Source organism: Caretta caretta, chromosome 5 (genome assembly GCF_965140235.1).
Source record: "Caretta caretta isolate rCarCar2 chromosome 5, rCarCar1.hap1, whole genome shotgun sequence".
Lineage (NCBI taxonomy): Eukaryota > Metazoa > Chordata > Testudines > Cheloniidae > Caretta > Caretta caretta.
This window is the reverse complement of record NC_134210.1, coordinates 2,668,690-2,695,323: the sequence shown is the minus strand read 5'-3', so window position 1 is coordinate 2,695,323 and position 26,634 is coordinate 2,668,690. Positions and strand designations below refer to the sequence as shown.

The window sequence follows — 26,634 nt, the reverse complement described above, 5'->3', positions numbered from 1 at the left end:
GACCCCAGCCAGCCCCCCCAACCACCCGCCCCGAGCCACCTGCCCCCCCCGACCCCAGCCAGCCTCCTCCCCTCCCCACCAGAGCCACCTGCCCCCCCAACCGCCCCCCCACCTCAGCCAGCCTCCTCCCCCCCACCAGAGCCACCTGCCCCCCCCAACCGCCCCCCCCAGCCTCCTCCCACTCCCGGAGCCACCTGCCCCCCCCAACCGCCCCCCCCAGCCAACCTCCTTCCCCCCCACCAGAGCCACCTGTCCCCCCAACTAGCCCCCCCCAGCCAACCTCCTCCCCCCCCACCAGAGCCACCTGCCCCCCCCAACTGCCCTCCCCTGAGCTAGCTTCCCCAACACCTGCCGGGCCACCTGCCCCCCCTCCCACCCCTGCCACTCACTGGCCCCACCCAGCTGTCCCCCGCTACTCAAGTCCCCCCATCCATCCCCACGCCAGGAGGACTCTGTGCCTGCCCCCCTCCACACAGACAGCCTGCTTTGGAGCATCTTCCGCGTCTAAGGAACGAGCCCCCAGCCTGCCGCCCTTCCTCCTCCTCGCCGACTCCCGTGGGCCGCCCCAGTGAGGGGAAGGGCCTCTATGCCACCCTGCTACTGAGGGCAGACACCCGCCTGCCATGGCACATTACACGACTGCTGCTGGGTAAAAGGGCAACGCTTCGGAGAGCCGCGGCCATGCAGGGCCTCAGACTCACGCCAGCCACACATGCAGGCCCCTGCGCAGAACTCAGTCTACCCCTGCAGCAGGGAAAGGCAACGCTGCGGCCATTCAAGCTTGCCAGGGAGACCATGTGTTTGGCCTGATGGCCTGCAGCTAAGCTTCTACTACCATTTTTGGGTTTCCCTTATAAAGTTCTAACAATTGGAAATTGTCCCTTTTGTCTTGGTTTGCCCTTGCCTTTCCTCACAGCCTCGCCTAGCCTAGCCAGGCCACTGCAGCAGCAAACTCTGAAACCATGAAAGGACACCTTTCCTACCCAGCGTGTAATTAGCCTGCGGAACTCATTGCTACATGATGTCACTCAGAACTTAAGATTCAAAGAGGGCTGGGACAGTTCTGTGAGTGCCCATAGCCAGAGCTGGGAAAGTATTAAGTGTGTTAATTGGAGGTGGGATATAAAAATCTGTTTCTGGCTTCAAACCATCCTAACTACTGGGAGGAGACTCCCCTGAAGACAGGTTGCCCCAGAACTGCCCCTCAGAGGGGCTCTCGCCACCTTCCACAGCAGCAACTGGTGCCAGGCACTGGTGGAGACAGGAGACTGGGCCCCGGGTCTCATCCCATCTGCCCAGTCCTATGTCACCGACCCTCCCAGGCACAGAGGAGCTGCTACCCCCTCCGGCACACAGGGCCAAGGACACGCGCTGCGGTTCCGGTGCTATTTCCTTTATTACATGATTAAATCCAAATACAAAGAAGAACCAAGAGAGAGCGGAGAGAGTCTGATCTGGGAGGGTAGCAGGGCGTGACTGCCCCAGCCGGCGCCCTGCAGGGCTCCCACCGTGGCAGGAGCAGGGGTGCCACGCTCCATGACGGGTGCTGCCGCAGCAGTTTGTTCATAGTGATCCATGTCTTCCAGGCTCCTCCGCTAGCTGGAATTCACCTGATCCGCCTCAGGCAGCTCTGTGGGGGGGTGCTTGGGGACCTCGAGGGCTGGTGGGGTCGCTTCCGAGCTCTTTGCAGCTTGCGGTTTGGTCAGGGCGCTGTAGATGCCCAGGGCCTGGGGAAAGGGGAAGGAAGGGAGACCCAGCGGTTGCTGTGGACACAGCAAGACTCTGCAATGGAGGACTCTGGCACAGCAGAGTGCAGGCGGGCCAGAAGACACCTGCAGCCGGGGACCCTTGCTCCAAGGCCTTCGACAGAACAGGGCTCAGTAGGGGCTACCCTGCTCAGAGCTCGGCCACGGCAGGGGCCAAGGCAGGGACAGCACAGGGGGTGTCACAGGGCAGACCACGTGAGAACGGCCCATGTCGGGAGTCACCACCAGCCCCTGCTCCCTCCCCAAGGTTTGCTGGGCTACTTCTCAACACTAGGAAAGGCAGCTCTGGAGGGCTGACACCCCCCCACACCCAGGGCCCCCTGTGCCAAGGTGATCTGACCGCCCCCCTTGGCCTGGCCCAGGGATGGACAAGGGCGACAGTAACTCCCACCCCAAGGGGACAGCGTGGAACCCAGTGGGGAGCTCGGACCTTGCCTTGCCCTGGTCTCCATGGAAGGCAGCGTCTCTGGGCTGGCCAGCCCCAGAGCAGGCAGCTGGGTTCCCTTCTCCTGTGCCTGGCCACAAGCTGCCTTGGCAGGGACCACAGCTCTGTCAGGTCCCATGGCGAATTCCCCACCCAGGAGCCTTCATGTCAGAGCGTTAGTAAATTCACAAGGACAAATTCCCAGCCCTGCCCCCGGGGCAATTTCCCTCCTTCCCGCCTTCGGCTCTGTAGCCGCTGAGCTCTCTGCTGCGACCCATGGGCCCAGCAGGCTGTTAGGCAGCGCTGCCCTGTGCCGACCTGCGTGACCATGCTGGTGACGTCCCCAGTGTTGGAGGGCAGCAGGATGGTGTTGGAGTCCTTGGCCAGCTGGGAGAAGGCGCTCACGTACTGCTCCGCCACAGCCAGGGAGGCAGCTGCGTTGCCGTTCTGGAGAGGGATGGAGGGGGTCACACTGTGCACACAGCACAATGGGAGCTGCTGCCCCCAGCCGGACGCTGGACCCTTGCACCCCATGGAGCAAGGGGAGGGTCAGTGGCCATGTCTGGGAAGCAGTGGGGCTCTGGATTAGGGTTAGGAAGTTCTGGGGACGAATCCGAAAATGGGAAGCCAGCTAATCCCCAGGGGGATCCCAACGGGCTGTAACCAACTCCCCCGCTCCCTGCCAAGGCGCCCCCTCTCCCCCACGGCTGGGCAGGGGCCCAGAGCAGCAGGAGCCGGAAGGTCTCCTGGGAGGGGAGGGCTTGGGAGGTGGGATCTCCTCAGGGAGGGGAAAGGGAGCAGGAGGGTCCCCAGTGTGCTGAAGGGGAGCAGGAAGCTCTGTGGGGCAAGGCGATGGCATTGCAGCCTCCAGGCACTGCTACCAAGCCCTGTGGTGATCCCTCCGGCAGCGGGTCTCCCCTGCAGACCCCACGCACTGTCCTCCCCATGGCCACTGGTCTGTGACCGTGGCAGCGACAGAGGCTCCGGAGTGGGCGCTCCACAGGCAGAAGCTTGGGGCGAGCGGCGTGGCTCACTCGTGGGTAACGCACTCAGCCCAATGCATGCTGGGAAAGCCTCTCGCCCGCTCGGCTGCGGGGTCAGGAGGAAAGGCTGCTGCTCTCCTTTACATGTCCCCTGCGGAGGAGAGTCCCCCAACACCCAGCCTCGACACCAACGGAGAGCAAGGGCCTGGCACCTGGACACAGGCAGAGCCTCGGCCTCCCTAGCAACGGGCACTCACCTGCTGCGTCAAAGCATCAGCCAGGAGCCGAATAGCTTCTGCTTTGGCCTTGGCCTTGGCCAGCATGGCATTGGCTTCCCCTGGGCAGAAACGTAGGAGAGCAGGAGTCAGGGGACGGAGCGGAGAGAAGCAGCAGGGAAAGGGAAGCGGGCAAGCTCCTGCGACGCTCCAGGGATCGCTGCCACGTGGCTGAGGCTGCTCTGTACCAGGAGAGCTTCGTGCTCTGCCACAAGCCTGGAGGCTGAAGGTAGCAGGAAGCCTCCCTCCCAGTGTGCCTCCCTGCCAGCTAGCCCACAGCATCTCAGACTGCAGCCCCACAGTGCTAGTCCGCACCACACCCACAGTCACACCAGGGTCTCCCGGCCCGGAGGGCAGTTAAATACCCCACGGCTCCCACTCAGCGCGGGGCCTAGTTCTGCAGGGCTGGCAGGAGGATTGCCTACTGCTGTCACTCGAGTGAGTGGCCTGATGCCCCCAGGGAGGGACCAGCTCTCTGCAGCACGGACAGCCCCGGACCCAGCCCCACCCCAGCGCCCCACCGTGCTCCAGTTCATTACCAGCAGCTTTGTTGATCTGTTCGGCCCTCTCAGCCTCAGAGGCCAGGATCTGGGCCTGCTTCCGCCCCTCTGCCACGTTGATGTCAGATTCCCTGGTCCCCTCTGACTCCAGCACTGTGGCACGTTTCCGTCTCTCGGCCTCCACCTGGAACCGAAGCACCAGAGGGGATGCTGCAGCCACCCCACAGATCGTCCCTCCTCTAGGGGACAAAGGGAGGGGCAAGAGCAGGGGGCACCCTTCATCTGCTCCAGGCAGGGGCGTGCTGCTCATAAGGGGTTAAGACATCCCTGCTGGGCACCAAGCGAGCCCCAGGAAGCGCTGGGCCTGCTCCAGGCTGCGTGAGAGCACTGCCCGCGCCATGGGGCCGTCCCTGAGAAGAGCTGAAGCTCTCACCCACAGGAAGCAGCTTACACCAGCTCCACAAGAAAGCACTGACTTCCTCCTTCTCTGGGAGCCCACCAGCCCTACGTGGCTCGCTCTGGACCTGCCTATCCAGCTCCCCTCTTACGCCCCAGCCCAGCCAGCAGGAGCTCCTGCCAAATCTCTGCATCCACACCCTGGGACTGCAAACCAGGCACTCTCAGTGGGAGGCCCTCAGCCCTCTCTGCTGCCCTCTTAGAGCCTGAGCATCTGGAGACTCTCTCAGCCTGGCGCCAGCCCTTTGCGTGAAAGGGGCGCTGGCAGGTCCTGAAGGCAGCAGCCAAAGGAGCACCGTGGTGCCATGTGGCCCGGCCGCTCTGGGTGCAGAGTGACTACGCTCAGTGTCCTCAGCCGCAGCCACCTGCACTTCTCCTCTTCTTGCCCAAGATCCCTGGGGACGGGGCCCTGCTCGGTCTGTTGGAGAGTGGGGGGGATGGGACTTCTGAGCTGCGGGTCCCTGCCCTGTGCTCACCCCAGGTACTGGCCTACTCAGGCAGCGTTCACGGCCTGTGCAGCCACCCAGCTCTGGAGGAGGGGAGCCCACAGGGACTGGGACTAAAACCAGAGATCGGCACCCACCCAGCCCTCCCTGCACTTGGAGAGTGCAGGGGGTGGCCAGGCTATCGGCTGACCTGCATCTGCATGGATTCCTTCACCCGGGGAGGCACGTGGATGTCCTTGATCTCGTAGCGCAGGCACCGGATGCCCCAGTAGTCCGAGGCCTGGTTGATGGCATCCACGATGCAGGCATTGAGGGACTCCCGCTCCTGGAGAAGGCACAAGAACCCAGGAGCGCAGTGAGATGGGCTCAGCTCAGAACAAGGGGGCAGAGAAACAGCAAGGCCCTGCCCCTTCGGAGGGGAGGGGCCAAATCCAGCCCTGGAGGACCCACTTGCCAGAACCATGGCCCTGTGGCCATAGAGCAGAACCGACTGCCCCCACCCTTGTCATCAGCGCAAGGACTGCACAACAGCAACCCTGAGAACAGGAGCAGCCGCCAGACAACCTCAGCCCGGCTCACAAGGGACAGCCACTCACAGGGACATGTCTCCCCTCAGCCCACATCTCCCGCTCTGTGAGGCAGGACACAGCCAGCCACAGCATTGCCACCAACAGGAGCTGCTCTCAACATGCAGGAGGCCAAGCCAGCTGGGTCCTGGCACAGAGCATCCGTCACGCAGGGGTTCTCACCGCAGTGAGAGTGGCGCGAGCTACCGACCTCCTTGGTGTGAGATCCGGGGGGGCCACTCCTGACCCTGCGTCCGGCACTCATGGCAGCAAGAGTCACTCCAGTTAAACAGGGACACGTGAGGCTGGGACCCTTCCTGGGGTTTGGTGCCTCGTTGGGAGAGGCCCAGGAAGTGCCCTGAGCTGAGGGAGTTTGGCTATTTGAAGAGGAAACGTCTGGCTGGGGAGACCCCGTCACTTCCAGTGCCCCTGGCACCCAGAGGGATGCTGCTGCCAGCTCCTTCTTGACTCCTCAAGCGCTGGATTCCCTGCCCCCACACTCCTCAGCTGGCGAAATACCTCTGAGAACAAACACTGCCCCCCAGACCCAACAGTCACAGCCCCGCAGCCCTGCAGGGGGCGCTTACAGCAGTGCACTGAAGACATCATCCAAGAGTAGATCCTGTAAGGCTCAGGAGCCGAGCAGCACAATCCAGCCCCAGCCCATAACTTACCCGGAAGACTTTGTCCAGGGAGATTTTGCCCAGCTCGGACCTCATGGTGGTCTGGGCCAGCTGGGTCACCGCGTACTCAGGGTCCTCCACCCCATAACTGGCCTGGAAAGGGGGAGCAGAGACCATGATCAGACTCAGCACCCAAGAATCCTGCCAGCCCAGCAGCCACTTAGGCTGCTGCCAGCCCCCTCCCTCACTGGTCAGTGGGGTGGAGCTCTCCCCAGAGTGGCCAGTTCAGACAGTCGCTCCCCTGGGGCAGGGCCTTTCTGCTGGACCTAGTGCAACAACAGAGACACTCACCTTCGAGGCCAGAGTCCAGCCCCCAGAGCCAGTGTCTGCACCAGGATCCTTCAGAGACAGGGCCCAGACTGGAGTATCAGCATCAAGTCCCTGACAGTGAGAGTGGCTGGTGTTTCCGGCGGGGCTGGGACACAGAGATCTAAACGACCCCCACTGCTCTGGGGCAAGAAGTCTCATCCAGGGAGCTCCCAGAGGCCAGGCCAAGATCCCATGGAATGAGAGGATGATGAGGGAGGAGAGCAGCATGTTCAGCTTCTTCCCTCTACACCAAGGCAGCTGGGAGCTGCAGGGCCAAGCTCCTCCATGCTCAGGAGCAGAGGTCAGGCTGGGACAATGAGGAGGTGACCTCCCAGCCTCTCCCTCCAGGACTGCTCCACGCCTTGGTCCTTCCAGTGATTACAGATATCCCACCACCCCCAGTTTTTCTGCATGAGCAGCTGCCAGCTGTGTAGGGCAGGGAGCATTAGCAGATGCCTACACAGTGGGAGGTGGCCACCTCGCATCTCCACGGCCACACTGAGCCCCGCTAGTACCTTATAGGGGTCCATGATCCGCAGGTACAGGACACCATCTATCTGCAGGGTGACATTATCTGCGAGGGAAAAGGAGAACATTCCTGTCAACAGGGCAACATCCTCCTGGATCCTGCAGGAAGGAAGTGGCATTTGCAGCCTGCCCGAGTAAAGAGAGATGGTCAGGCAGGGGCTCACAGGGATAAGCTACTTCCCATTTCCAAAGCGCTACAAATTAGGCCAAGTCCAGGTCCCAAGGGACAGATCTGCATGTACTCGCCAAGGAGCCCACAAGGCTCCCACCCCCAGCTGCTGCCCTGCCCCCTGGGGTGCAGACAGGGGGCTGGGAAGGGGGAAGCAGGGCAGACGAGCTCCTCCTCACCCAGCGTGACGGCCGACTGCTCCGGGACATTGATGACGATTTCCTTGAGGCTCTGTACGTAGCGGATCCGATCCAGCAGTGGAATGAGGAAATTCAAACCCTGGGAGAAGAGCAGGGAAAGCTGCAGGGAAAGCCCAGCATCCTGGCCCCAGAGCAGAGGGCACTAAGTTGGGGAGCACAGCAGGATGCTGGATCAGCTCCCACCGACTGGACAGCAAGGCTGGAGACTACTGCGTGGGCAACCTGAGTGCACACTGGTGCAGTGGTAGCCCCAGGGGGATGCAATGGACTCGCTCTACACACTCAGGGCCTTCAGCTTCCCAGCTGCTTCCACCTCCCAGCTTAGATGCCTGTTTTCCCAATCCTCCCAACAGCATCATTCTTTGTGCCTGCAGCGCCACCAGCTGGTGACTGGTGAGATTACCACAGAAAGAGAGCTTGGAATGGCACAGGGACTACAGGTTTCAGAGTAACAGCCGTGTTAGTCTGTATTCGCAAAAAGAACAGGAGGACTTGTGGCACCTTAGAGACTAACCAATTTATTTGAGCATAAGCTTTCGTGAGCTACAGCTCACTTCATCGGATGCATACTGTGGAAACTGCAGAAGACATTATATACACAGAGACCATGAAACAATACATGAGGTGCATGCATCCGATGAAGTGAGCTGTAGCTCACGAAAGCTTATGCTCAAATAAATTGGTTAGTCTCTAAGGTGCCACAAGTCCTCCTGTTCTTTTTACAGGGACTACAAACAGTCGAGCACGCTCTGCAAGGGAAATCTCTCTCTGGCCAAGAACGCACCCCACATGGAGCTCCCACACTCCCACTATCCAGCCAGGGCAGTAGGACCAGGAGACCCCAGAAGGGCAGGTGCACTCAGCAAGGAAAAACATAGACCAAGTACATTCAGTTTGAAGCTTTCATCACCTCTCACCCTCAGGAACGTGTGTGGGGGAGGGGGGAGTTCACTTTGTACCTTTGGTGGAGCTGCTATGATCTTTCTGCTCTAACCCTCCCCCACCCCATCTCAGAGACCTACTTGCACTCCCCACCCGGGCCCATCATATCAGGTGGGTGGGAGCACTGGGGAGCAGTGGCAGGAATTTCCTCCCTCTCCCCCAGAAGAGGAACCCGCTGTTTCTGCAGCCACTGCTGGCTGAGGACGCCAGGTAGGGAAGTCAGCCCAGCTCCCACATGCCAGCAAGAGGAGGAGCACACAGCACAGGAGTGATGCAAGGGAACGTGAGCTGGCAGCACAATCCCTTTTGCTCTGGCTCTTCCCTCTGATACTGCACACGGGGGCCCCGCGCTCAGACTCCAGGGGGCGAGGAGGCTCCTTACGGGCTCCAGGATGCGGTGAAATCTGCCCATTCGCTCCACCACCCAGGCCTCCTGCTGGGGCACGAAGAGCACCATGGTGTTCATGGGCAGACTGGAGGAGCATCGCTGTGGGGCTGGGGCCAGCCATGCCCTGGGCCCCGGCCGCCGGGAGCTCTGGGGAGAGAAGGGGAAGAGTCAAGCCAGGCCATGACTGGGCAATAAGTGCCCCCCCCCGCCAGCCCCGCCCCCCCACACCGGGGACGCAGCCCAGGGGAGCCCCAGCGGGCAGCGCGAGCCCCTCGGGGGTGGGGGGGGTGTCGATGCCAGCCCACGTGACTCTGCCTACGCTCCCTCCACTTCCTGTCCCAAACTCCGGGGCCAGGGGGCGCTGGGGGGGAGGGACGGGCTCCTGGCGCGTCCCGGGGCAGCCGGTCCCGCCCCTCCCCAGGCCTCGGCCTCGGCCTCGCACCTCCGACAGGAGCCGCCCGGCCCCGCGCGCCGCCCGCCCCAGCATCGCGCCCAGCCGGAAGCGGGTGTGTGCGGCCGGTCCGCCCCTCCCGCTCCGCCGGGAACACTTCCGGCCGCGGGGACGGCGCGGTTCCCCTGCCGAAACCCTTCCCCCCGGAAACACTCCCCCCCACGCCCGGGACCAGGGCGGCGCAGGGCCAGAGCGTCCCACGCGGCCCGCCCCGCCAGGAGCGCTGTCACCAGCGAGTTGTCGGGACAGAGCGTCCCCCCAGCCGGGTGAGACACCCTCAGTCTTCCGGTTCCGGTCGGCCGCGATGGCTGCTCGCCACCCAGCGTTCCGGCTCCTCCGGCGTCCCCCGGAGCCTGCGTGGGCAGGGGCAGGACTGCGCCCGGGGCAGCCGGGGCGGGGCCGGGACGCCTGGGTTCGATTCCTGACCGGCTGCGGGGCGGGGCCGGGCCTCAGCTGCCCCGCCCCCCGCCGGGCTTTCCCCCCAGGCCGGCGCGGGGCCCCGGATGCCCGAGCCCTGGAGCTCCCCGGCCCCGCCCCTCTGGCGAGAGCAGGGGTGGGGGCGAACTACGGCCCGTGGGCCGGATCCGGCCGTTTGGATCCGGCCCTCGAGCTCCCGCGGGGCTGGGGCTGGCCCCACTGCAGCCGGGGAGCTGGGTTCGGGGCTGCTCCACGCAGCTCCCAGAGGCCGCAGCGTGGCCCCTCTGCGGCTCCTACGCGTAGGGGCGGCCAGGGGGCTCCCCTCAGCGCGCCACCCCTGCAGCGCCCACGGGCCGGCAGCTTCAGCCAAGGGGGGCTGCGGGGGCAGCGCCTGTGGGCAGGGCAGCGCGCAGAGCCGCCTGGCCGTGGCTCCGCCTAGGAGCCGGATCGGGGGACACGGCCACTGCTTCCAGGAGCTGTGTGAGATAAGCGCTGCCTGCAGCCCTGAGCCTCTTCCCGTGCCCCAACCCCCTGCCCCAGCCCTGATCCCCCTCCCGCCCTCTCGGTTCCAGCCTGGAGCACCCTCCTACACTCCAAATCCCTCATCCTCAGCCCCACCCCAGAGCCCGCACCCCCAGCCAGAGCCCTCCCCCTCCCCCGCCTGGAGCCCCCTCCCAAACTTGCACTCCTCATTTCTGGCCCCACCCTGGAGCCCACAACCAGAGCCCTCACCCCCTGCCACACCCCAACCCCAATTTTGTGAGCATTCATGGCGCGCTATACAATTTCTATTCCCAGATGTGGCCCTCGGGCCAGCAAGTTTGCTCACCCATGGGCTAGAGCCTGTTCCCAGGGCTGCCCCCATTCCCGTGACTCCCTCTTTGGGCTGCTCTGCTCCCCACCGTGCAGCCACTGAGCACAGGTACCATGGGATGCCTCTGGTCTCAGCCTTGCCCCCTGTGCCTCCCTTCTGCCCCTTACCCTGCGCTTTGGGGCAAGGACTCTCTCTCTCTGTTCTGGCCAGTGGCCAGCACACTTTGAGGGGATGAAGAATAAAGGGTAGAGTGGAGACTGCCTGGAGCAGGGACTTGGCCCCTCTGTGCAGCTTTACACAACCTCCACCCTCACTCACTAATAATCCCACTTCCATCTGCAGGGAGATGGAGCCCAGAATTCCCCTCTCCTGCCTGCAGGGTGGCAGAGAACTCCAGGCACAGCACTGGAAGGGATACACCCCTCCCTCGACACCAGCTTTTTCTGCATGTTGAAGAACACAGGGAGAAGGGGCACATGAGCTGTACAAAGCATGTTCGATATGAGAGCAGCTCTCAAGCAGGCTTTATCAGATAGGTCTTGGCACCAAATGTCACTTTAGGGCCGCGCTCCCTCTATCTCCTTGTGCCATAGGGGCCAGTCTCCGCTCCTGTGACAGCCTCTAGCAGGAGTAACTGCATTGATGATATGCTGAGCAGGTCTAGTGCCAGTCGGGGGATCTGGGGGCACAGTGCTATGGTGCCATTATCCCAGCTTAAGGTATGTCCCAACCTCCCTCACGGTAGGGCAGCCTCTGAAAAGGCCATTCCTGTGTAGGCTGCTCATAGGTTTGGCCCGATCCTGGTCCTGCTGGGGCAGGTGGTGACTCTCCTGCGTCCATCCTGCAAAGACCTCACACTTCCCAGCAATCGGGCACAGCTTGGGCTGCTTCAGACCCTTTAGTGGCTGCTTCACCTTGGAAGGTGAAGATAGAAAGTGCTGAGCCAGACACTGGTGCCCTGTCGCCACAGCCCAGCTCAGGTCTGGCGTTTCACTAATGGTGGCATTGGGTGGTCAGGAGAGAACATGTCACAAGGGCCAACAGGAGACACCAGCGTTCAGGGAAGTGGGGGCTTTAAGATCAGATCGTGGATACTCTGAAAGGCCCCCTAGTCAGGGCGTTAAACCCAGCATCATGGCTGAATCCCCCATTGCGCTTGCCTCCCCGCATCCCCCTGCAGCTTCACTGGGGTTTGGGATTCTTGTTCACTTTCCACCTGACCTAGTGTGAACTGTGGTTGGTGCTGTTGAACCAGCTGCAGGGTTCCATCCCCGAGGTGGCTACCCAGCACTGGGACTGCTAGGGCTGTAGACCACACTCGAAGCCTACACAAGATGAAAGGAGCTAGAGAAACAGTCCTTCTGACGGTGTCCACTGTAGAAGGTTTCAGTAGCCCTGGGCACAGGTAGCTACCTCCTGGCTTGAGCAGGAGCCTGAAACCACAAAGGACAAGATCTAACGCAGCTCACGTTCTTCAACTGAGCTCTGGCCCCAGCCACAGCAGCCTCTCTGCTCGCCTAGCCATGATACCTATCAGGCTCCCACTTTACATAGTACCTGAGCATTTCATGATCTTCAGTGCGTTTGTGCTCACAACCCCCCTGTGGGGCAGGAAATGCTGTTAGGCTGAAGGACTAAAGGACATGTCCAGGGTCACACCAGGCATCTGTGGCAGAGCAGGGGCTGGATTCCAGGTCTTCCAAGTCCCAGGCTAGTGACCTATCACTGGCCATCCAGCCTCTCCTCTTAGCACAATGAAGACAACCCCATGCATTCCGTTTCCAAACAAACATTTATTAAATTACAAAGGAGAAGTACCAGGTACTATATTTCTTCTTCTTTTCTTTTTTTTTTTTTTCTTCTTCAAGTTTTTGTAAGTGTTTGTTCCCCCAACTCGTTTCTGGAGCAGGATGCAAAATCTTGTGAACAACAGTGCCGAGGGACCAGCAGCTACAGGGGCCATGGGGAAGGGGGTGACGGAGCCTCCCCATGAAATGGACGAAGCAGCAGCTCTAACCTGAGGTAGCTCGGCCGGAGTCACTCCCTCCCTCTGGGGCCCGACAGCCTCCTTTGAAATGCGGAGATCGCTCTGGACCCCCAGTGCCCCGGCTGCGACACAGGCTCTGCACAAAGGCCTGCTGCTAAAAGTTACACTTAGAATAGTGTCCCTCCACATCAGCTGTGGGAAGAGCTGCTCAGCTGGAGATAGTGCATGGCCTGCTGGGAACTGTAGTCCTCACGCCCACCACCCTGGTGCGCAATAGGGAAGGAGGAGCTGTGCTCTGCAGGATTTTCCCCTCGGCCCCGGGGCCTGGCATGCAACTAAGCCGATGCTTCCTCCTGCTGCAGGGGGGGAAGTGTGTGCAGGAGGTCTTTCCACTCCATCCTTAGGGGTCCTCGTTTAACTCCCCACCACCCTGGGTCTCAGGCCATATTTGTTCCCCCACGATCTCAGGCACCTCAGGCCAGACTCTTGCAAGCCCAACTCCTGGGCTAGAGAGAGTGCCAAGGCCTCCCCATTTCTCTGGCCACTTCCCCTCCCACCCCTGATTCCCTCACATCTGGGGCCAGGACAGGCTCCATCACATTCTCTGCAGGGTTCTTCCAGGCTGGGGAGATATTGCTCCAAACAACCCTAAATCCCATTCCTGTGACTGCCCCAAACATCAAGCCCTGTGCTTGGCCCTCCCCCCACTTGCATTCTTTTCTCCCCAAGTTTGCTAGGTCACAGGGCTAGAGCCATTGCCCCCTCCCTGTTTCCTGCCATCCAATCCCACAGTGCAGTGAAAACGCTGAGCAGCCACTTCCCGTCACCGGCCCTGAGCCCCAAGCAAGGTGCAGCAAGGCAAGCCGCGGCTCCGTCAAAGCCAGGGGAGCTCAGGTGACTCACAGCTGAGGGACCTGCCAGAATTCCCCCGGGGAGGGCTCGGCGTCTGGGTCTGGAGGGCTCAGCTGGTTGCGGTGACTCAGGCAGAGCTCACTCTACCCTCCACAGGCACAGGCAGGAGAGAGGAGCCTAGGGTGAGCCCAGGCAGGGACTGACAGAGGGGAAGGACCATCTCCCATGGCGGGAGATGGGGTATTTACAGCCACGTGGGGCCTTGGGAGGCCAGCACTGTCTCTGCTGTCAGCCAGGGAGTATGGGGTTAGCCCAGCCCCTAGGATCCCCCTCCTGTAACCCCTCATACCAGACATGCTGCCAGGGAGTGACCACATGCACCCTCTGGCTTCCCCTTCTCACTTGCAAGGCCCCACTTGGCCTCACTCAGCCCATGCCCAGTGCCTGGGGGCCAGGCTGAGCCCCGGAGCGGTCTGCTGCAGCTGGAGCTTTTGGCTTTCCTGCATCCTCAGAAACAGCCACACCTACCACCAGCTCCGGCTGGGCAGGGGGATCTATGCACCAGCATTACCCCAGAACCCCGCCCCTCCCCCTGCCCCAACACAGCCTGCTTAGTGAGGGCCCCTGCTCCAGGGGGGCCCCGGGCTCCAGACCACCGGAGCAGACACTCAGAAACGCTGGGTGCCCCTGCTCTGGGAGGGAGGGGAGAGGAGAGAGCCCCCGCCCCCTTCTCACAGGGGCTTGGGCTTCCTTTGAGAAGTCTCCTGGAGCAATACCCATGACAACAGATACAGCTCAGCCCAGCTCACATGGATGTTGAATAGCAGGGGTGGCCCCAGTACAGACCCCTTCCCCCCCCTCCCCTACAGCACCCCTGGCCATCTGCTCAGCCCACCGCTGCAGCCAGCAACTACTGCCCTGCTATCCAGGGACACCCCAAGGGCTGGACTTGCCCACAGGGGTAGGGGAGCAGGAACAGAGGCTCCCCCAACTGACTGAACAAGGGCCCAGTCCCTGGGGAGACAGGGCCCAGCAGGCCACACACGAGGCCTTTCCTCCGGGCCATGCACGGGGGCTCTTGCCAGCCCTCCAGTTCCCTCAGGTGGAGCTGGGGCTTCTGCAGAAAGCACTAGGACTAGTGAGAGCAAGAGAAGAGCCCCTTCCTCCGAAAGCTCTGCCAACACCCCTCAGTCTCAGCCCACCGACCCTGCACGGCCAGCCCTGCCAGTGCCCCTCAATCCCAACCCTGCCAGTGCCCCTCACTCCCAACCTGCAGCCCTGGGCTCTCCCTCCCACCCTGCCAGTGCCCCTCACTCCTAACCTGCAGCCCTGGGCTCTCCCTCCCACCCTGCCAGTGCCCCTAACTCCCAACCTGCAGCCCTGGGCTCTCCCTCCCACCCTGCCAGTGCCCCTCACTCCCAACCTGCAGCCCTGGGCTCTCCCTCCCACCCTGCCAGTGCCCCTCACTCCCAACCTGCAGCCCTGGGCTCTCCCTCCCACCCTGCCGATGCCCCTCAATCCCAACCTGCAGCCCTGGGCTCTCCCTCCCACCCTGCCGATGCCCCTCAATCCCAACCTGCAGCCCTGGGCTCTCCCTCCCACCCTGCCAGTGCCCCTCAATCCCAACCTGCAGCCCTGGGCTCTCCCTCCCACCCTGCCAGTGCCCCTCAATCCCAACCTGCAGCCCTGGGCTCTCCCTCCCACCCTGCCAGTGCCCCTCAATCCCAACCCTGCCAGTGCCCCTCAATCCCAACCTGCAGCCCTGGGCTCTCCCTCCCACCCTGACAGTGCCCCTCACTCCCAACCTGCAGCCCTGGGCTCTCCCTCCCACCCTGCTAGTGCCCCTCAATCCCAACCTGCAGCCCTGGGCTCTCCCTCCCACCCTGCCAGTGCCCCTCACTCCCAACCTGCAGCCCTGGGCTCTCCCTCCCACCCTGCCAGTGCCCCTCACTCCCAACCTGCAGCCCTGGGCTCTCCCTCCCACCCTGCCAGTGCCCCTCACTCCCAACCTGCAGCCCTGGGCTCTCCCTCCCACCCTGCCGCCCTGGGCTCTCCCTCCCACCCTGCCGATGCCCCTCAATCCCAACCTGCAGCCCTGGGCTCTCCCTCCCACCCTGCCGATGCCCCTCAATCCCAACCTGCAGCCCTGGGCTCTCCCTCCCACCCTGCCGATGCCCCTCAATCCCAACCTGCAGCCCTGGGCTCTCCCTCCCACCCTGCCAGTGCCCCTCACTCCCAACCTGCAGCCCTGGGCTCTCCCTCCCACCCTGCCGATGCCCCTCACTCCCAACCTGCAGCCCTGGGCTCTCCCTCCCACCCTGCCAGTGCCCCTCAATCCCAACCCACAGCCCCAGTCCCACCAACCAGTTTTGTTGATACCCCTCAATCCTGACTCAGTCTCCCCTGCTCTTCCAGTGCTGAGCGTCTCTTGCTCAGCCTCTGCTGTCGTGCTGGGCTGTGCAGTTGGTCGTGCAACATGCACAGGGCATCAAGAGCAGAGCCCATCGGACTCACTGCACTTGTGATCAAGGCTTGGTTATGAGCCACACCGTGAACCCTCCATCCTGGCTCCTCACCAACAATAAATACTAATAAATACAGCACCTCCCCTTCCAAGAGCTGCCATCTGCTCCATCCTTCCTCACAGTCTGGGAGCCAGCTCAGCTCCGCCTGATCCGAGCCCCACAGACCGACAGCCCTCCTGCCCCCGAGCCTCCTTTGTAGGGCATGGCTTGGAGCTGTGGCAACCAGAGGCCTAGGAGCGTCTCAGACCCACTGGGGGCACAGGAGCCAGCATGCCAGCTCCCGGACACACCATGCCGCCATCTCTATGATCCCGTCACCATGCTCACTCTCTGGTACAGGCGCGAAGCTGCTGTCAAGGGGTATGTGTGTGTGTGCCTCACCAACCTGCAGCTTGGTGGGGGCCAATACCTCTGGGGGAGGAGATGACTCCGCTCTCTTGCCCTTTACTTGTCTACGAAGTGCTGGGGTGAGGGTGGAGAGGGGGGCATGGAACTCCCCGAGCTCAGGCCCGGGGTGAGTAGCAGGGGTTCCTTGGCATCTCCGTGAAGGATTTCAGTTCGTAGGGGATCCCCGAGTCGACCTCGATCGACTTGCGGGAGAAGAGCAGCCGGATGTCGTTGTGAAGGTAGATCTTCCCCGATTTGGAGCTGTGAAACCTGAGGGCAAACGAGACCCCCTGAGGTAGAGGCTAGGAGCTGCAGCAGGGAGGAGCAGTCGCTCCTTTGGGGCCACGGCAGGAAGGAGGAGCCAGCAGCAGGACCAGAGCTGTGGGGTTCCCAGGAGGCTCTGGCTGCAGGAGGGGAGCTCGGCACTGCAACCCTCTTCTCATGGCTGGCAGCTTCCCCGTGGCCTTCTGTCCTCCTTCAGAACGGCCACCGCTTCCCACTGCCAAAGGCCCCGGAGCCAAGAGCTGCCCTGGGCAAGGTCACTGCCATGGCCTGGCAGCCTTGCAGGTGGCAGTCAAGACGGCCGCCGTCTCCCGTTGTTCCCAGCGGTAAGGAAGTCAGGCTGCCGCAAGGGGAACGGCCACCCCTGGGCTCAGAACCCAAGCCGAGGGGAACAGGAGGCTGCGAGGGAAAGGGAGGAGGGGGTGGGGAAGGAGCTGCTGTCCAGAAGAGGGGCCAGCTCCCCGGGTGATGGGACCCATGGCCGTCCCTCCCTCGCCACCTCAGCCCCTACCTCAGGTGCATCAGGTAGCAAAGGACCCTCCTGGGCGGGCTGGCGCAGGCCGGGTCGCTGGGTGCCTCGCCGGGCCCCTCCTCCCCCACGGGCACCAGGAAGATGCGGTGGCGCAGAAAGGTCAGGTGGCTAGCCGGCATGTCCTGGAAGTCGTACGTCACCAGGAACATCTTTACCACAGTTTTGTTAGGGTTAAATAAGGTCTGGAAATGGGGAGAGAGCAAGTCAGTGGGGGGAAAGGGATCTGAGCCACAGGGGGCAAGGCTGGGTGAAGAGGGGCTTCCAGGAGGTGTCCAGGCCCCACAAAGAGCGGGGCCAAGGGGCTGTAGGACAAGCACAGGGTGTGACCAAGTGGGAATTTTTCATACTATTTTGTATGAATACGGTGGGTGCCTCAGTTTCCCCTATGTGCTGTCTGGGTAACTAGGTGGGTGGGGAGGAGGTTGTTCACTCTTTGCAGAGATCCAGGTGTGATTGACGCCTGGCTGTGTGAGGCCTGGGCCCCACCCCCATGGAGAGTCCCAGAAGACAATGGCCACTCCAGCTGCCCAGACATTTGGCACGAATAGCAGACCCTTGGCAGGAAGCCAGTGGGGGTCTGACCAGCTGGAGAACAAAGGGCTAAGGAGGGGGCCAGGTGGGGTTGATAAGTGTGGGCTGCAGGAGGCAGGAAGATAAGCTCTGGGCTGGGATTAAGGAGGGGTCAGAGGGCTCTGGGACTGACCCAGCTGGACTGTGCTGTAACTTTCTGTTCTCTGTGTTAACTAAGGACTTTCTACTCTGTGTCCCAGACAGCTAATACCTCTCCTGCTGCTGCCCTGCTGGTGGGGAGTCGCTGCAGAGACAGGACGTCGGGGGGGCATTGCTCCCTTTGGGGGTGCAAGTCTCCCTCTGGTGGACTCACAGCCCGGAGCTCATGGCATTAAGTAAGGGATCTGAAGGATCTGAGGGTTGGTCCCAGGAGGCCGCAAGGCTAAGGGGCTGACCCCCGTGAGAGTGTGACCCTAAGGGGCTGACACACTGAAGGGCTCCTCCCAGGGACTGTTCCAGAGCCATGCGAGAGCACCGGGCCCGTGGATCCGTGATACAGGGGAAGGGGGAGAGACTTGTTGCCAGAGGAGCTCTCCCAGCACCCACCCAGCCAGGGCGGATGTCCGGGTACCAACGATGCGTGTGGTGAGGCTCAACACTGGGGTCCCTCATCCCCCAAATCCGTGTTGCAGGTACTGCCGTCCTTCCCAGCAACTCCTCACTCCTTCCCTGGCCTCAATCCCCAGCTCCCCCTCTAGCCCCTACCCTACCAATGGGTGAGACATCAGCCTTCACCCTCATGACCCCTCTGGCCTCCAGCAACACCTTCCCCTGCCCCTGCCCCTGCTCAGCCCCGGCTGCACTAAGAGCTTCCGAGCAGCATCCTCCAGCCACTTGAGCTCTCCAGGCCTGTAAGGGAGTGGTGTTTCCTAGTGGTCTGAGCAGGGCACGAGGAGCCAGGACTCCTGGGTTCCAATCCCCGCTCTGACATGGCAAGGCCCTGGACCCTAACCCTAGCCCTCCTGTGCTTCACTTTCCCCATCTCTGAAGCCTCGACTCAAGTTCCTACATTGGTGCCCATCACTGTGGTATCTGAGCACCACTTGCCCAGCACGCTCAGTGCCGCTCCCTGCTCTGCTCACGGCAGAGCTCTTTATAACTGCCCTCCCTGCATCTCTGCTTCCCCCTTCTCCTTCCCTGCCAGCTCCCCACAGCTCCTGCACCGCCCCCATGCCTGGATCATGCCCGTGGTTCCTCTGGCTCCAGATCCCGGAGGCTGTTCTGCACCCATCTCTCTGGATGCTCCAGGCCCAGCTCATTCCGTGCAGCCAGGCATCACCCAGCACCGCCCGGGCCAAGGCAACCGACCCCCACTCCCCATCGTTGTGCTGCAGAGAGCAGGAGCCGACTCACCACTTGGATGGTTCCAGCTTTGGGGACGCTGTAACCCTTCTTTCCCAAGGCTTCCAAGTCTATCACTCCCTGGGACAAGGTCAAGAGAGAGCACATGAACCATTTGGCAGCACCGCGGGACAGCCCAGCCCCAACACAGGGCCCAGGAGTAGTCTGGGACAAGGCCACCAGAGGGGACTCTCGGCAAGGCCCCACCTGCCGCCTGGAAGAGAACCTCTCCCCCAGCACATCGAGGTGCAGGGACTTGCCCCAGCAGGGGCTATACGAGGCCACACCCAGCACCCAGGGCTGCCTGCCCAGGAGACACAGCAGAGAGGTGAAGGCGAGATCATCCAGGAAGTTTTTGGAAAGCGTAGGGGACAATTTCCTGGTGCAAGTGCTAGAGGAGCCAACTAGGAGGGAGCTTTTCTTGACCTGCTGCTCACAAACCAGGAAGAATTAGTAGGGGAAGCAAAAGTGCATGGGAATCTGGGAGGCAGTGACCATGAGTTGGTTGAGTTCAGGATCCTGACACAGGGAAGAAAGGTAAGCAGCAGGATACGGACCCTGGACTTCAGGAAAGCAGACTTCAACTCCCTCAGGGAACAGATGGGTAGGATCCCCTGGGGGACTAACATGAAGGGGAAAGGAGTCCAGGAGAGCTGGCTGTATTTCAAGGAATCCCTGTTGAGGTTAGAGGGACAAACCATCCCAATGTGTCGAAAGAATAGTAAATATGGCAGGCGACCAGCTTGGCTTAACGGTGAAATCCTAGCGGATCTTAAACATAAAAAAGAAGCTTACAAGAAGTGGAAGGTTGGACATACGACCAGGGAAGAGTATAAAAATATTGCTCGAGCACGTAGGAATGAAATCAGGAGGGCCAAATCGCACCTGGAGCTGCAGCTAGCGAGAGATGTCAAGAGTAACAAGAAGGGTTTCTTCAGGTATGTTGGCAACAAGAAGAAAGCCAAGGAAAGTGTGGGCCCCTTACTGAATGAGGGAAGCAACCTAGTGACAGAGGATGTGGAAAAAGCTAATGTACTCAATGCTTTTTTGCCTCTGTCTTCACTAACAAGGTCAGCTCCCAGACTGCTGTGCTGGGCATTAGGGGAATAGATGGCCAGCCCTCTGTGGAGAAAGAGGTGGTTAGGGACTATTTAGAAAAGCTGGACGTGCACAAGTCCATGGGGCCAGACGAGTTTCATCCGAGAGTGCTAAAGGAATTGGCGGCTGTGATTGCAGAGCCATTGGCCATTATCTTTGAAAACTCGTGGCGAATGGGGGAAGTCCCGGATGACTGGAAAAAGGCTAATGTAGTGCCAATCTTTAAAAAAGGGAAGGAGGAGGATCCAGGGAACTACAGGCCAGTCAGCCTCACCTCAGTCCCCGGAAAAATCATGGAGCAGGTCCTCAAAGAATCAATCCTGAAGCATTTACATGAGAGGAAAGTGATCAGGAACAGTCAGCATGGATTCACCAAGGGAAGGTCATGCCTGACTAATCTAATCGCCTTCTATGATGAGATTACTGGTTCTGTGGATGAAGGGAAAGCAGTGGATGTATTGTTTCTTGACTTTAGCAAAGCTTTTGACATGGTCTCCCACAGTATTCTTGTCAGCAAGTTAAAGAAGTATGGGCTGGATGAATGCACTGCTTTCACCTGTGGGTAGAAAGTTGGCTAGATTGTCGGGCTCAACGGATAGTGATCAATGGCTCCATGTCTAGTTGGCAGCCGGTGTCAAGTGGAGTGCCCCAGGGGTCGGTCCTGGGGCCAGTTTTGTTCAATATCTTCATAAATGATCTGGAGGATGGTGTGGATTGCACTCTCAGCAAATTTGCGGACGATACTAAACTGGGAGGAGTGGTAGATACGCTGGAGGGCAGGGATAGGATACAGAGGGACCTAGACAAAGTGGAGGATTGGGCCAAAAGAAATCTGATGAGGTTCAATAAAGATAAGTGCAGGGTCCTGCACTTAGGACGGAAGAACCCAATGCACAGCTACAGACTAGGGACCGAATGGCTAGGCAGCAGTTCTGCGGAAAAGGACCTAGGGGTGACAGTGGACGAGAAGCTGGATATGAGTCAGCAGTGTGCCCTTGTTGCTAAGAAGGCCAATGGCATTTTGGGATGTATAAGTAGGGGTGTGACGAAGTGGGACTGTTCTTAATGTTTCCTCTGAATAGTGTGGGGGTGCCTCAGTTTCCCCCAGGCAGTTCTTAAGTATCTAGGGGGTGGAGTAAGGGTGTATGATCATTGCAGAGCCCTAGAGGGCAGGTGTGTGCAGGGGTCTGGACACAGAGAATGGCCGACACCCTGTTTCCTGGCCACTGATGGCCTGGGCCCTTCCCCCCCTGCAAGGTGAGAGCTGAAGGGTTGGAGAACAAAGGAATCAGGTGACCTCCTGGCCCGGGAAAGGAACAAAGCCCAGAGGAGGAGGGGCTGGAGGGAGTTTCAGTTTGGGGCTGGCTGGGACAGGGAGTGAAGTGCAGACGTGGTTGTCTGGCTCACTGCCCCCCAAAATGGACCCAGCTGAGGGGTCCCGTTCTCTGCACCTGCAAGCTCTGTTTTAGACCATGTTCCTGTCGTCTAATAAACCTTCTGTTTTACTGGCTGGCTGAGAGTCACGTCTGACTGCGAAGTTGGGGTGCAGGACCCTCTGGCTTCCCTAGGAGCCCCGCCTGAGCGGACTCGCTGGGGGGAAGCGCACGGAGGGGCAGAGGATGCTGAATGCTCCGAGGTCAGACCCAGGAAGGTGGAAGCTGTGTGAGCTGTGTGTCCTGAAGACAGGCTGCTCACAGAAAGGCGACTACCCCAGAGTCCTGACTGGCTTCATGGGGAGCAGTTCCAGAGCATCGCCCAGGGACTCCGTGACAACTGGTGGCAGCGGTGGGATGTACTGCACCCCGTGGATGGCGCTTCCTGCAGTAAGTGACTGGGGAGCAGTAACACGAAGGGGGATTGCCGAGGACCAGGCCTGCTGAAGGCTCAGAGAGGAGCGGTTTCGGGGGGCGGTTAACCTCTGGGAGTGTGTGACCAGCGAGAAGGACTGTGCAGTAACAGGGTTCCCCTGGGGATTGCAGCGAGCAGTCCAAGGGGCGGAGGAGTCTGCAGCTCGACCCTGGCAAAGAGGTGGTGACCTCGAGAAGGGCTGGCACACTAGGGGTTCTCCCTGGAAACCGTGGGGAGCTGAGAACACACGGGCCTGTGAGTCCACAACAACTTGGGAGGAGCGGAGTGATGGCCTGTCACCGTCCCCTTAAGAAGGACATTGTCACCCTGTGCAGAAAGAGAGGGTTGAGCGTTGGAAAGTTCACCAAAGCAGAGTTAATCGTGCAGCTGGAGGAGGATGACCGCTCTAAGGAACAGATTCCTGACCCCAACTGGGGCTATAGCAGGATCTGGGAGCAGCTGGAGCGGGAGCCAGGCATCGCCAAGACTCCTGTCCCCGACCAGATGGGGGTCTTCACGATCGGGTTCCGCATCGGGGGATCGAGACGGACGGGACTGGAGCTGAGTCCGAGAGAGCAAGAGGACCCTGGGAGACAGCGAGAGCCCGAGAAAGAGCTGCAGAAGCAGCAGCAGCATGAACTGGCGGTGGGGGAGCGGAGAGGCCTAGGGGACCCCTCAGGGGTGAGTGGGGATAGACCCCGGGGGGCCAGTTCTGCAGGGAACCTCGAGACTAAATTGCTGCCCCTGGTTAAGGGCGGGGGTGTGGATGCCCACCTCACTGCCTTTGAGCAGGCTGGCGATTTGAACCAAGGGGACCCTGCGGAAAAGCCCCGGTGTCTAGCTCCCTTGCTGGGTCCCAAGGCCTTAGACTCCATCAGCCAGATGGTTGGGGATGTGGACAGGCTCCCACTCCTGACCCCAACCTATATGTCTGTGTGGAGTTTCCTGGGGCCAGGCCCCCCGGACCTCCAGTGGGAGCAGAAGGTGATGGTCAAATGGGAGACATTCTTGGGGTGGCCAAAGGGCATGGGCTGCATAAACCTTCCCACATGCGGCCTGCGAGTGCTATCGACCACCCCTGACCTAAGGGAGGGCGTGAAACTGGAAGGGCCTGGTGTAACTCCTACCAAGGAATGGGAGAGATGCTGGGGCATCCATGGGAATGTTGGTGGCTTCGAACTTCCCCAGGTCACCGGCTAAAGTGACCCCGCTCAGTTCGATCTCGAAGGGGGGAGAGATGTGACGAAGTGGGACTGTTCTTAATGTTTCCTCTGAATAGTGTGGGGGTGCCTCAGTTTCCCCCAGGCAGTTCTTAAGTATCTAGGGGGTGGAGTAAGGGTGTATGATCATTGCAGAGCCCTAGAGGGCAGGTGTGTGCAGGGGTCTGGACACAGAGAATGGCCGACACCCTGTTTCCTGGCCACTGATGGCCTGGGCCCTTCCCCCCCTGCAAGGTGAGAGCTGAAGGGTTGGAGAACAAAGGAATCAGGTGACCTCCTGGCCCGGGAAAGGAACAAAGCCCAGAGGAGGAGGGGCTGGAGGGAGTTTCAGTTTGGGGCTGGCTGGGACAGGGAGTGAAGTGCAGACGTGGTTGTCTGGCTCACTGCCCCCCAAAATGGACCCAGCTGAGGGGTCCCGTTCTCTGCACCTGCAAGCTCTGTTTTAGACCATGTTCCTGTCGTCTAATAAACCTTCTGTTTTACTGGCTGGCTGAGAGTCACGTCTGACTGCGAAGTTGGGGTGCAGGACCCTCTGGCTTCCCTAGGAGCCCCGCCTGAGCGGACTCGCTGGGGGGAAGCGCACGGAGGGGCAGAGGATGCTGAATGCTCCGAGGTCAGACCCAGGAAGGTGGAAGCTGTGTGAGCTGTGTGTCCTGAAGACAGGCTGCTCACAGAAAGGCGACTACCCCAGAGTCCTGACTGGCTTCATGGGGAGCAGTTCCAGAGCATCGCCCAGGGACTCCGTGACAAGGGGCATAGCGAGCAGATCGAGGGACGTGATCGTCCCCCTCTGTTCGACATTGGTGAGGCCTCATTTGGAGTACTGTGTCCAGTTTTGGGCCCCACACTACAAGAAGGATGTGGATAAATTGGAGAGAGTCCAGCGAAGGGCAACAAAAATGATTAGGGGTCTGGAACACATGACTTATGAGGAGAGGCTGAGGGAACTGGGATTGTTTAGTCTGCAGAAGAGAAGAATGAGGGGGGATTTGATAGCTGCTTTCAACTACCTGAGAGGTGGTTCCAGAGAGGATGGTTCTAGACTATTCTCAGTGGTAGAAGAGGACAGGACAAGGAGTAATGGTCTCAAGTTAATCATAGAATATTAGGGTTGGAAGGGACCTCAGGAGGTCATCTAGTCCAACCCCCTGCTCAAAGCAGGACCAATTCCCAATTTTTGCCCCAAATCCCTAAATGGCCCCCTCAAGGATTGAACTCACAACCCTGGGTTTAGCAGGCCAGTGCTCAAACCACTGAGCTATCCCTCCCCCCCCAAAATACCAGGGTTGGAAGGGACCTCAGGAGGTCATCTAGTCCAACCCCCTGCTCAAAGCAGGGCCAATCCCCAATTTTTGCCCCAGATCACCAAACGGCCCCACAAGGATTGAACTCACAACCCTGGGTTTAGCAGGCCAATGCTCAAATCACTGAGCTATTGCAGTGGGGGAGGTTTAGGTTGGATATTAGGAAAAACTTTTTCACTAGAAGGGTGGTGAAACACTGGAATGCGTTGCCTAGGGAGGTGGTGGAATCTCCTTCCTTAGAAGTTTTTAAGGTCAGGCTTGACAAAGCCCTGGCTGGGATGATTTAATTGGGGATTGGTCCTGCTTTTTAGCGGAGGGTTGGACTAGATGACTTCCTGAGGTCCCTTCCAACCCTGATAGTCTATGAGTCTATGATTCATCCAGTCTGATCAGCTGCGTGCCACAGGCCACCACCGCCCACGAAACCCAACAACCGAACTGGAGCAGAGCATCACAGCCTACAGGAGACAGGATGTGTGTGCCACAGGCAGAGAATAGAGGGCTCAAGACCCCCACAAGGGCAAGGAACTGATGCAGGATTTTGGCCACAGGCTGGGGAGGAGCTGGCAGAGGGTCTCCCCTCCATTAGTGCCCTGTAAGGGGGGGCGTTTCCCCCCCGACAGGCTGGGGGTTTGGAGCTCACGGGTGCTGGACTCATTGCTCTGTACCAAGAGCCACATGCCTTTATAGCAGGCACCTGGGTCGGGAAATACAGCCCACGGGCAGCCACTGGCTTCTATACTGCTACTCACAGCTGACATCAACTTAATACAGAGGGGCAACCCAGGGCGACTCCAGGTCCCAGCATGACCTGCTAGCCAAGAATAAGATGTGACCGGCCAGTCACCTTCCAGCTCTCCATATTTAGGCCTCTAATCACGGCACAGGCAGCCCCCACACCACCATGTCAAACCCCTCCCCCAGAGCGGTAACAAAGCCAAGCTGAGGCGTGGATCCCGAAGTCATGGGCTCGTCTCCCCCACCGGCAGCCCCTGGCATGTGCAGTCTCTCTAAAGAGGGCAGCCTCAGCCTGCTTCATTTTGCACACCCTCAGCCGGGCAGAGCTAGGGCACTGTCCCTGGTCTACCTGAACAGCCTGTTCCACCGTGTGCCAGCGAGCACCCCATGCCCCCAGCCCCTGCCCAGCAGCGTACCAGGAAAGGTGAGGGCGCGCTGTGTTCCGAGATGTCAAAATAGGTCACGTCGACGGGTAAGGTGGCGTGTTGGGGGCAGTAGGAGCCGCTGGCCCCGATCTCCGCGGTGAACCCTTCAATCCTGCCTGATGGGGCGAAGCGCCCCTTCAGGATGGACTCCTGGGGAGAAGAGACGAGGGAAGGGCACAGCCCTCAAATGCCGATTCTGCTGCTAACCCTCAGCCTGGACTCTGCATTCCACTCCCAAGCCAGCAGGGTCCTGCCAGGACCGTGCCCTGCGCCCCGAAGGCATACCTGCATCCTTCGTCCCAGCCCTACGGGTACACTCATGGCGGTATCCCAGCAACAGACCACTTCCATTGGGGATCTTATTGTAGTGCCCGTCCCCACGGGCTCCAAGCACGCCCCTGCGTATTCAAGACCCAGGGCACTCTGTGCAAGTCAGGGTGTTAACGCCAGGTCCTGGGAGAATTTACACAACTCCTCCTGAATCCCCCTTCAGGTTCAGCTCAGTGCAGGATGCTTTCGTGTCCTGGCCCAGACTGGGGGTAGGGTTGCTCTGCGCTGTTAAACAACTGCTGCGCTCCACCCCAGAGATGGTGCACTGCAGCAGTGGGAGGGGCCTATGCACTGCAGGGTGTTGTGGACGAGCGTCCCTAAAGCACCTCCAGGAGGGGAGATCCCAGGAGGCCACAGATTCAATGTGGACTTTAATCCCCCAACGCCCCAGACCCAGCTGGGGGCAGTAAACCCAGCAGGCGAACTGGGACAGAGCTCTCAGCAGGAAACAGGAACTAGACTCTTCCCCATCCTTGGGGCTGCTGGCTCTCAAGGGCAGCTGGGGCCTGGAGGCTTCTTTAGCCACAACAGGTGAATGTACCCCACACTGAACGTACAGTGTTGTACCCCCCACTCCTGCCACATGACTTAAGCCTGTCCCATACACCTCCCGCCCCCTAGGGCCCACGAGTTCTTGGCCTCCCTGCTGAGACTGCCAGAGAGGGAGCCCGTTAGTGCCCAAGGAGCTGCTGTTTATGATGTGGGCACCTGCTCCCGACGGAGCCAGGCTGAGGCCAGCCTGTCTGATGATGGCGCGTGCCCAGCGCCAAGAGCAGGGGAAGAGAGGGCGAGTGCCAGGCTGGGGAAGTGCTGGGGCAGACTGCTGCTGGAAGGTCAGCTCTGAGGCAGCCTCTCCCCTCATCCTACCTGGGGGACGG

The 26,634-nt window shown here is 60.5% G+C and overlaps 2 protein-coding genes across 9 annotated transcripts in view; both read right to left on the bottom strand.

Moving 5' to 3' along the window:
- Positions 1-1,377: 1,377 nt before the first annotated feature.
- STOML2 (stomatin like 2) lies at positions 1,378-9,435 on the bottom strand. 2 transcript variants are annotated; one of them, XM_048850264.2, is made up of 10 exons: positions 9,317-9,435; positions 8,630-8,782; positions 7,285-7,384; positions 6,924-6,982; positions 6,091-6,192; positions 5,041-5,175; positions 3,988-4,132; positions 3,431-3,510; positions 2,509-2,637; positions 1,378-1,727 (listed from the first exon to the last, which is right to left on the bottom strand). In XM_048850264.2, exons 2-10 carry the CDS (start codon positions 8,711-8,713, stop codon positions 1,596-1,598), a joined length of 966 nt encoding a protein of 321 aa, XP_048706221.1. In that variant the 5' UTR covers positions 8,714-8,782; positions 9,317-9,435; the 3' UTR covers positions 1,378-1,595. The 2 variants fall into 2 exon arrangements, with proteins under 2 accessions (XP_048706221.1, XP_048706220.1); XM_048850263.2 differs by lacking the exon at positions 9,317-9,435 and adding an exon at positions 9,078-9,184.
- Positions 9,436-15,414: 5,979 nt separating this feature from the next.
- ATOSB (atos homolog B) overlaps positions 15,415-26,634 on the bottom strand; it is a 72,478-nt gene continuing 61,258 nt past the window's right edge. For 6 of the 7 annotated variants that reach the window (XM_048850231.2, XM_075128320.1, XM_048850230.2 and 3 more), the window contains 4 exons: positions 25,418-25,576; positions 18,806-18,874; positions 16,862-17,064; positions 15,416-16,338 (listed from right to left, as the gene is read on the bottom strand). In XM_048850231.2, coding sequence (XP_048706188.2) covers positions 16,185-16,338; positions 16,862-17,064; positions 18,806-18,874; positions 25,418-25,576 — 585 coding nt within the window. In that variant the 3' untranslated portion in view covers positions 15,416-16,184. Of the gene's footprint in view, positions 16,339-16,861; positions 17,065-18,805; positions 18,875-25,417; positions 25,577-26,634 lie in introns of all 7 variants that reach the window. The other variant, XM_075128321.1, reaches the window with a different exon arrangement.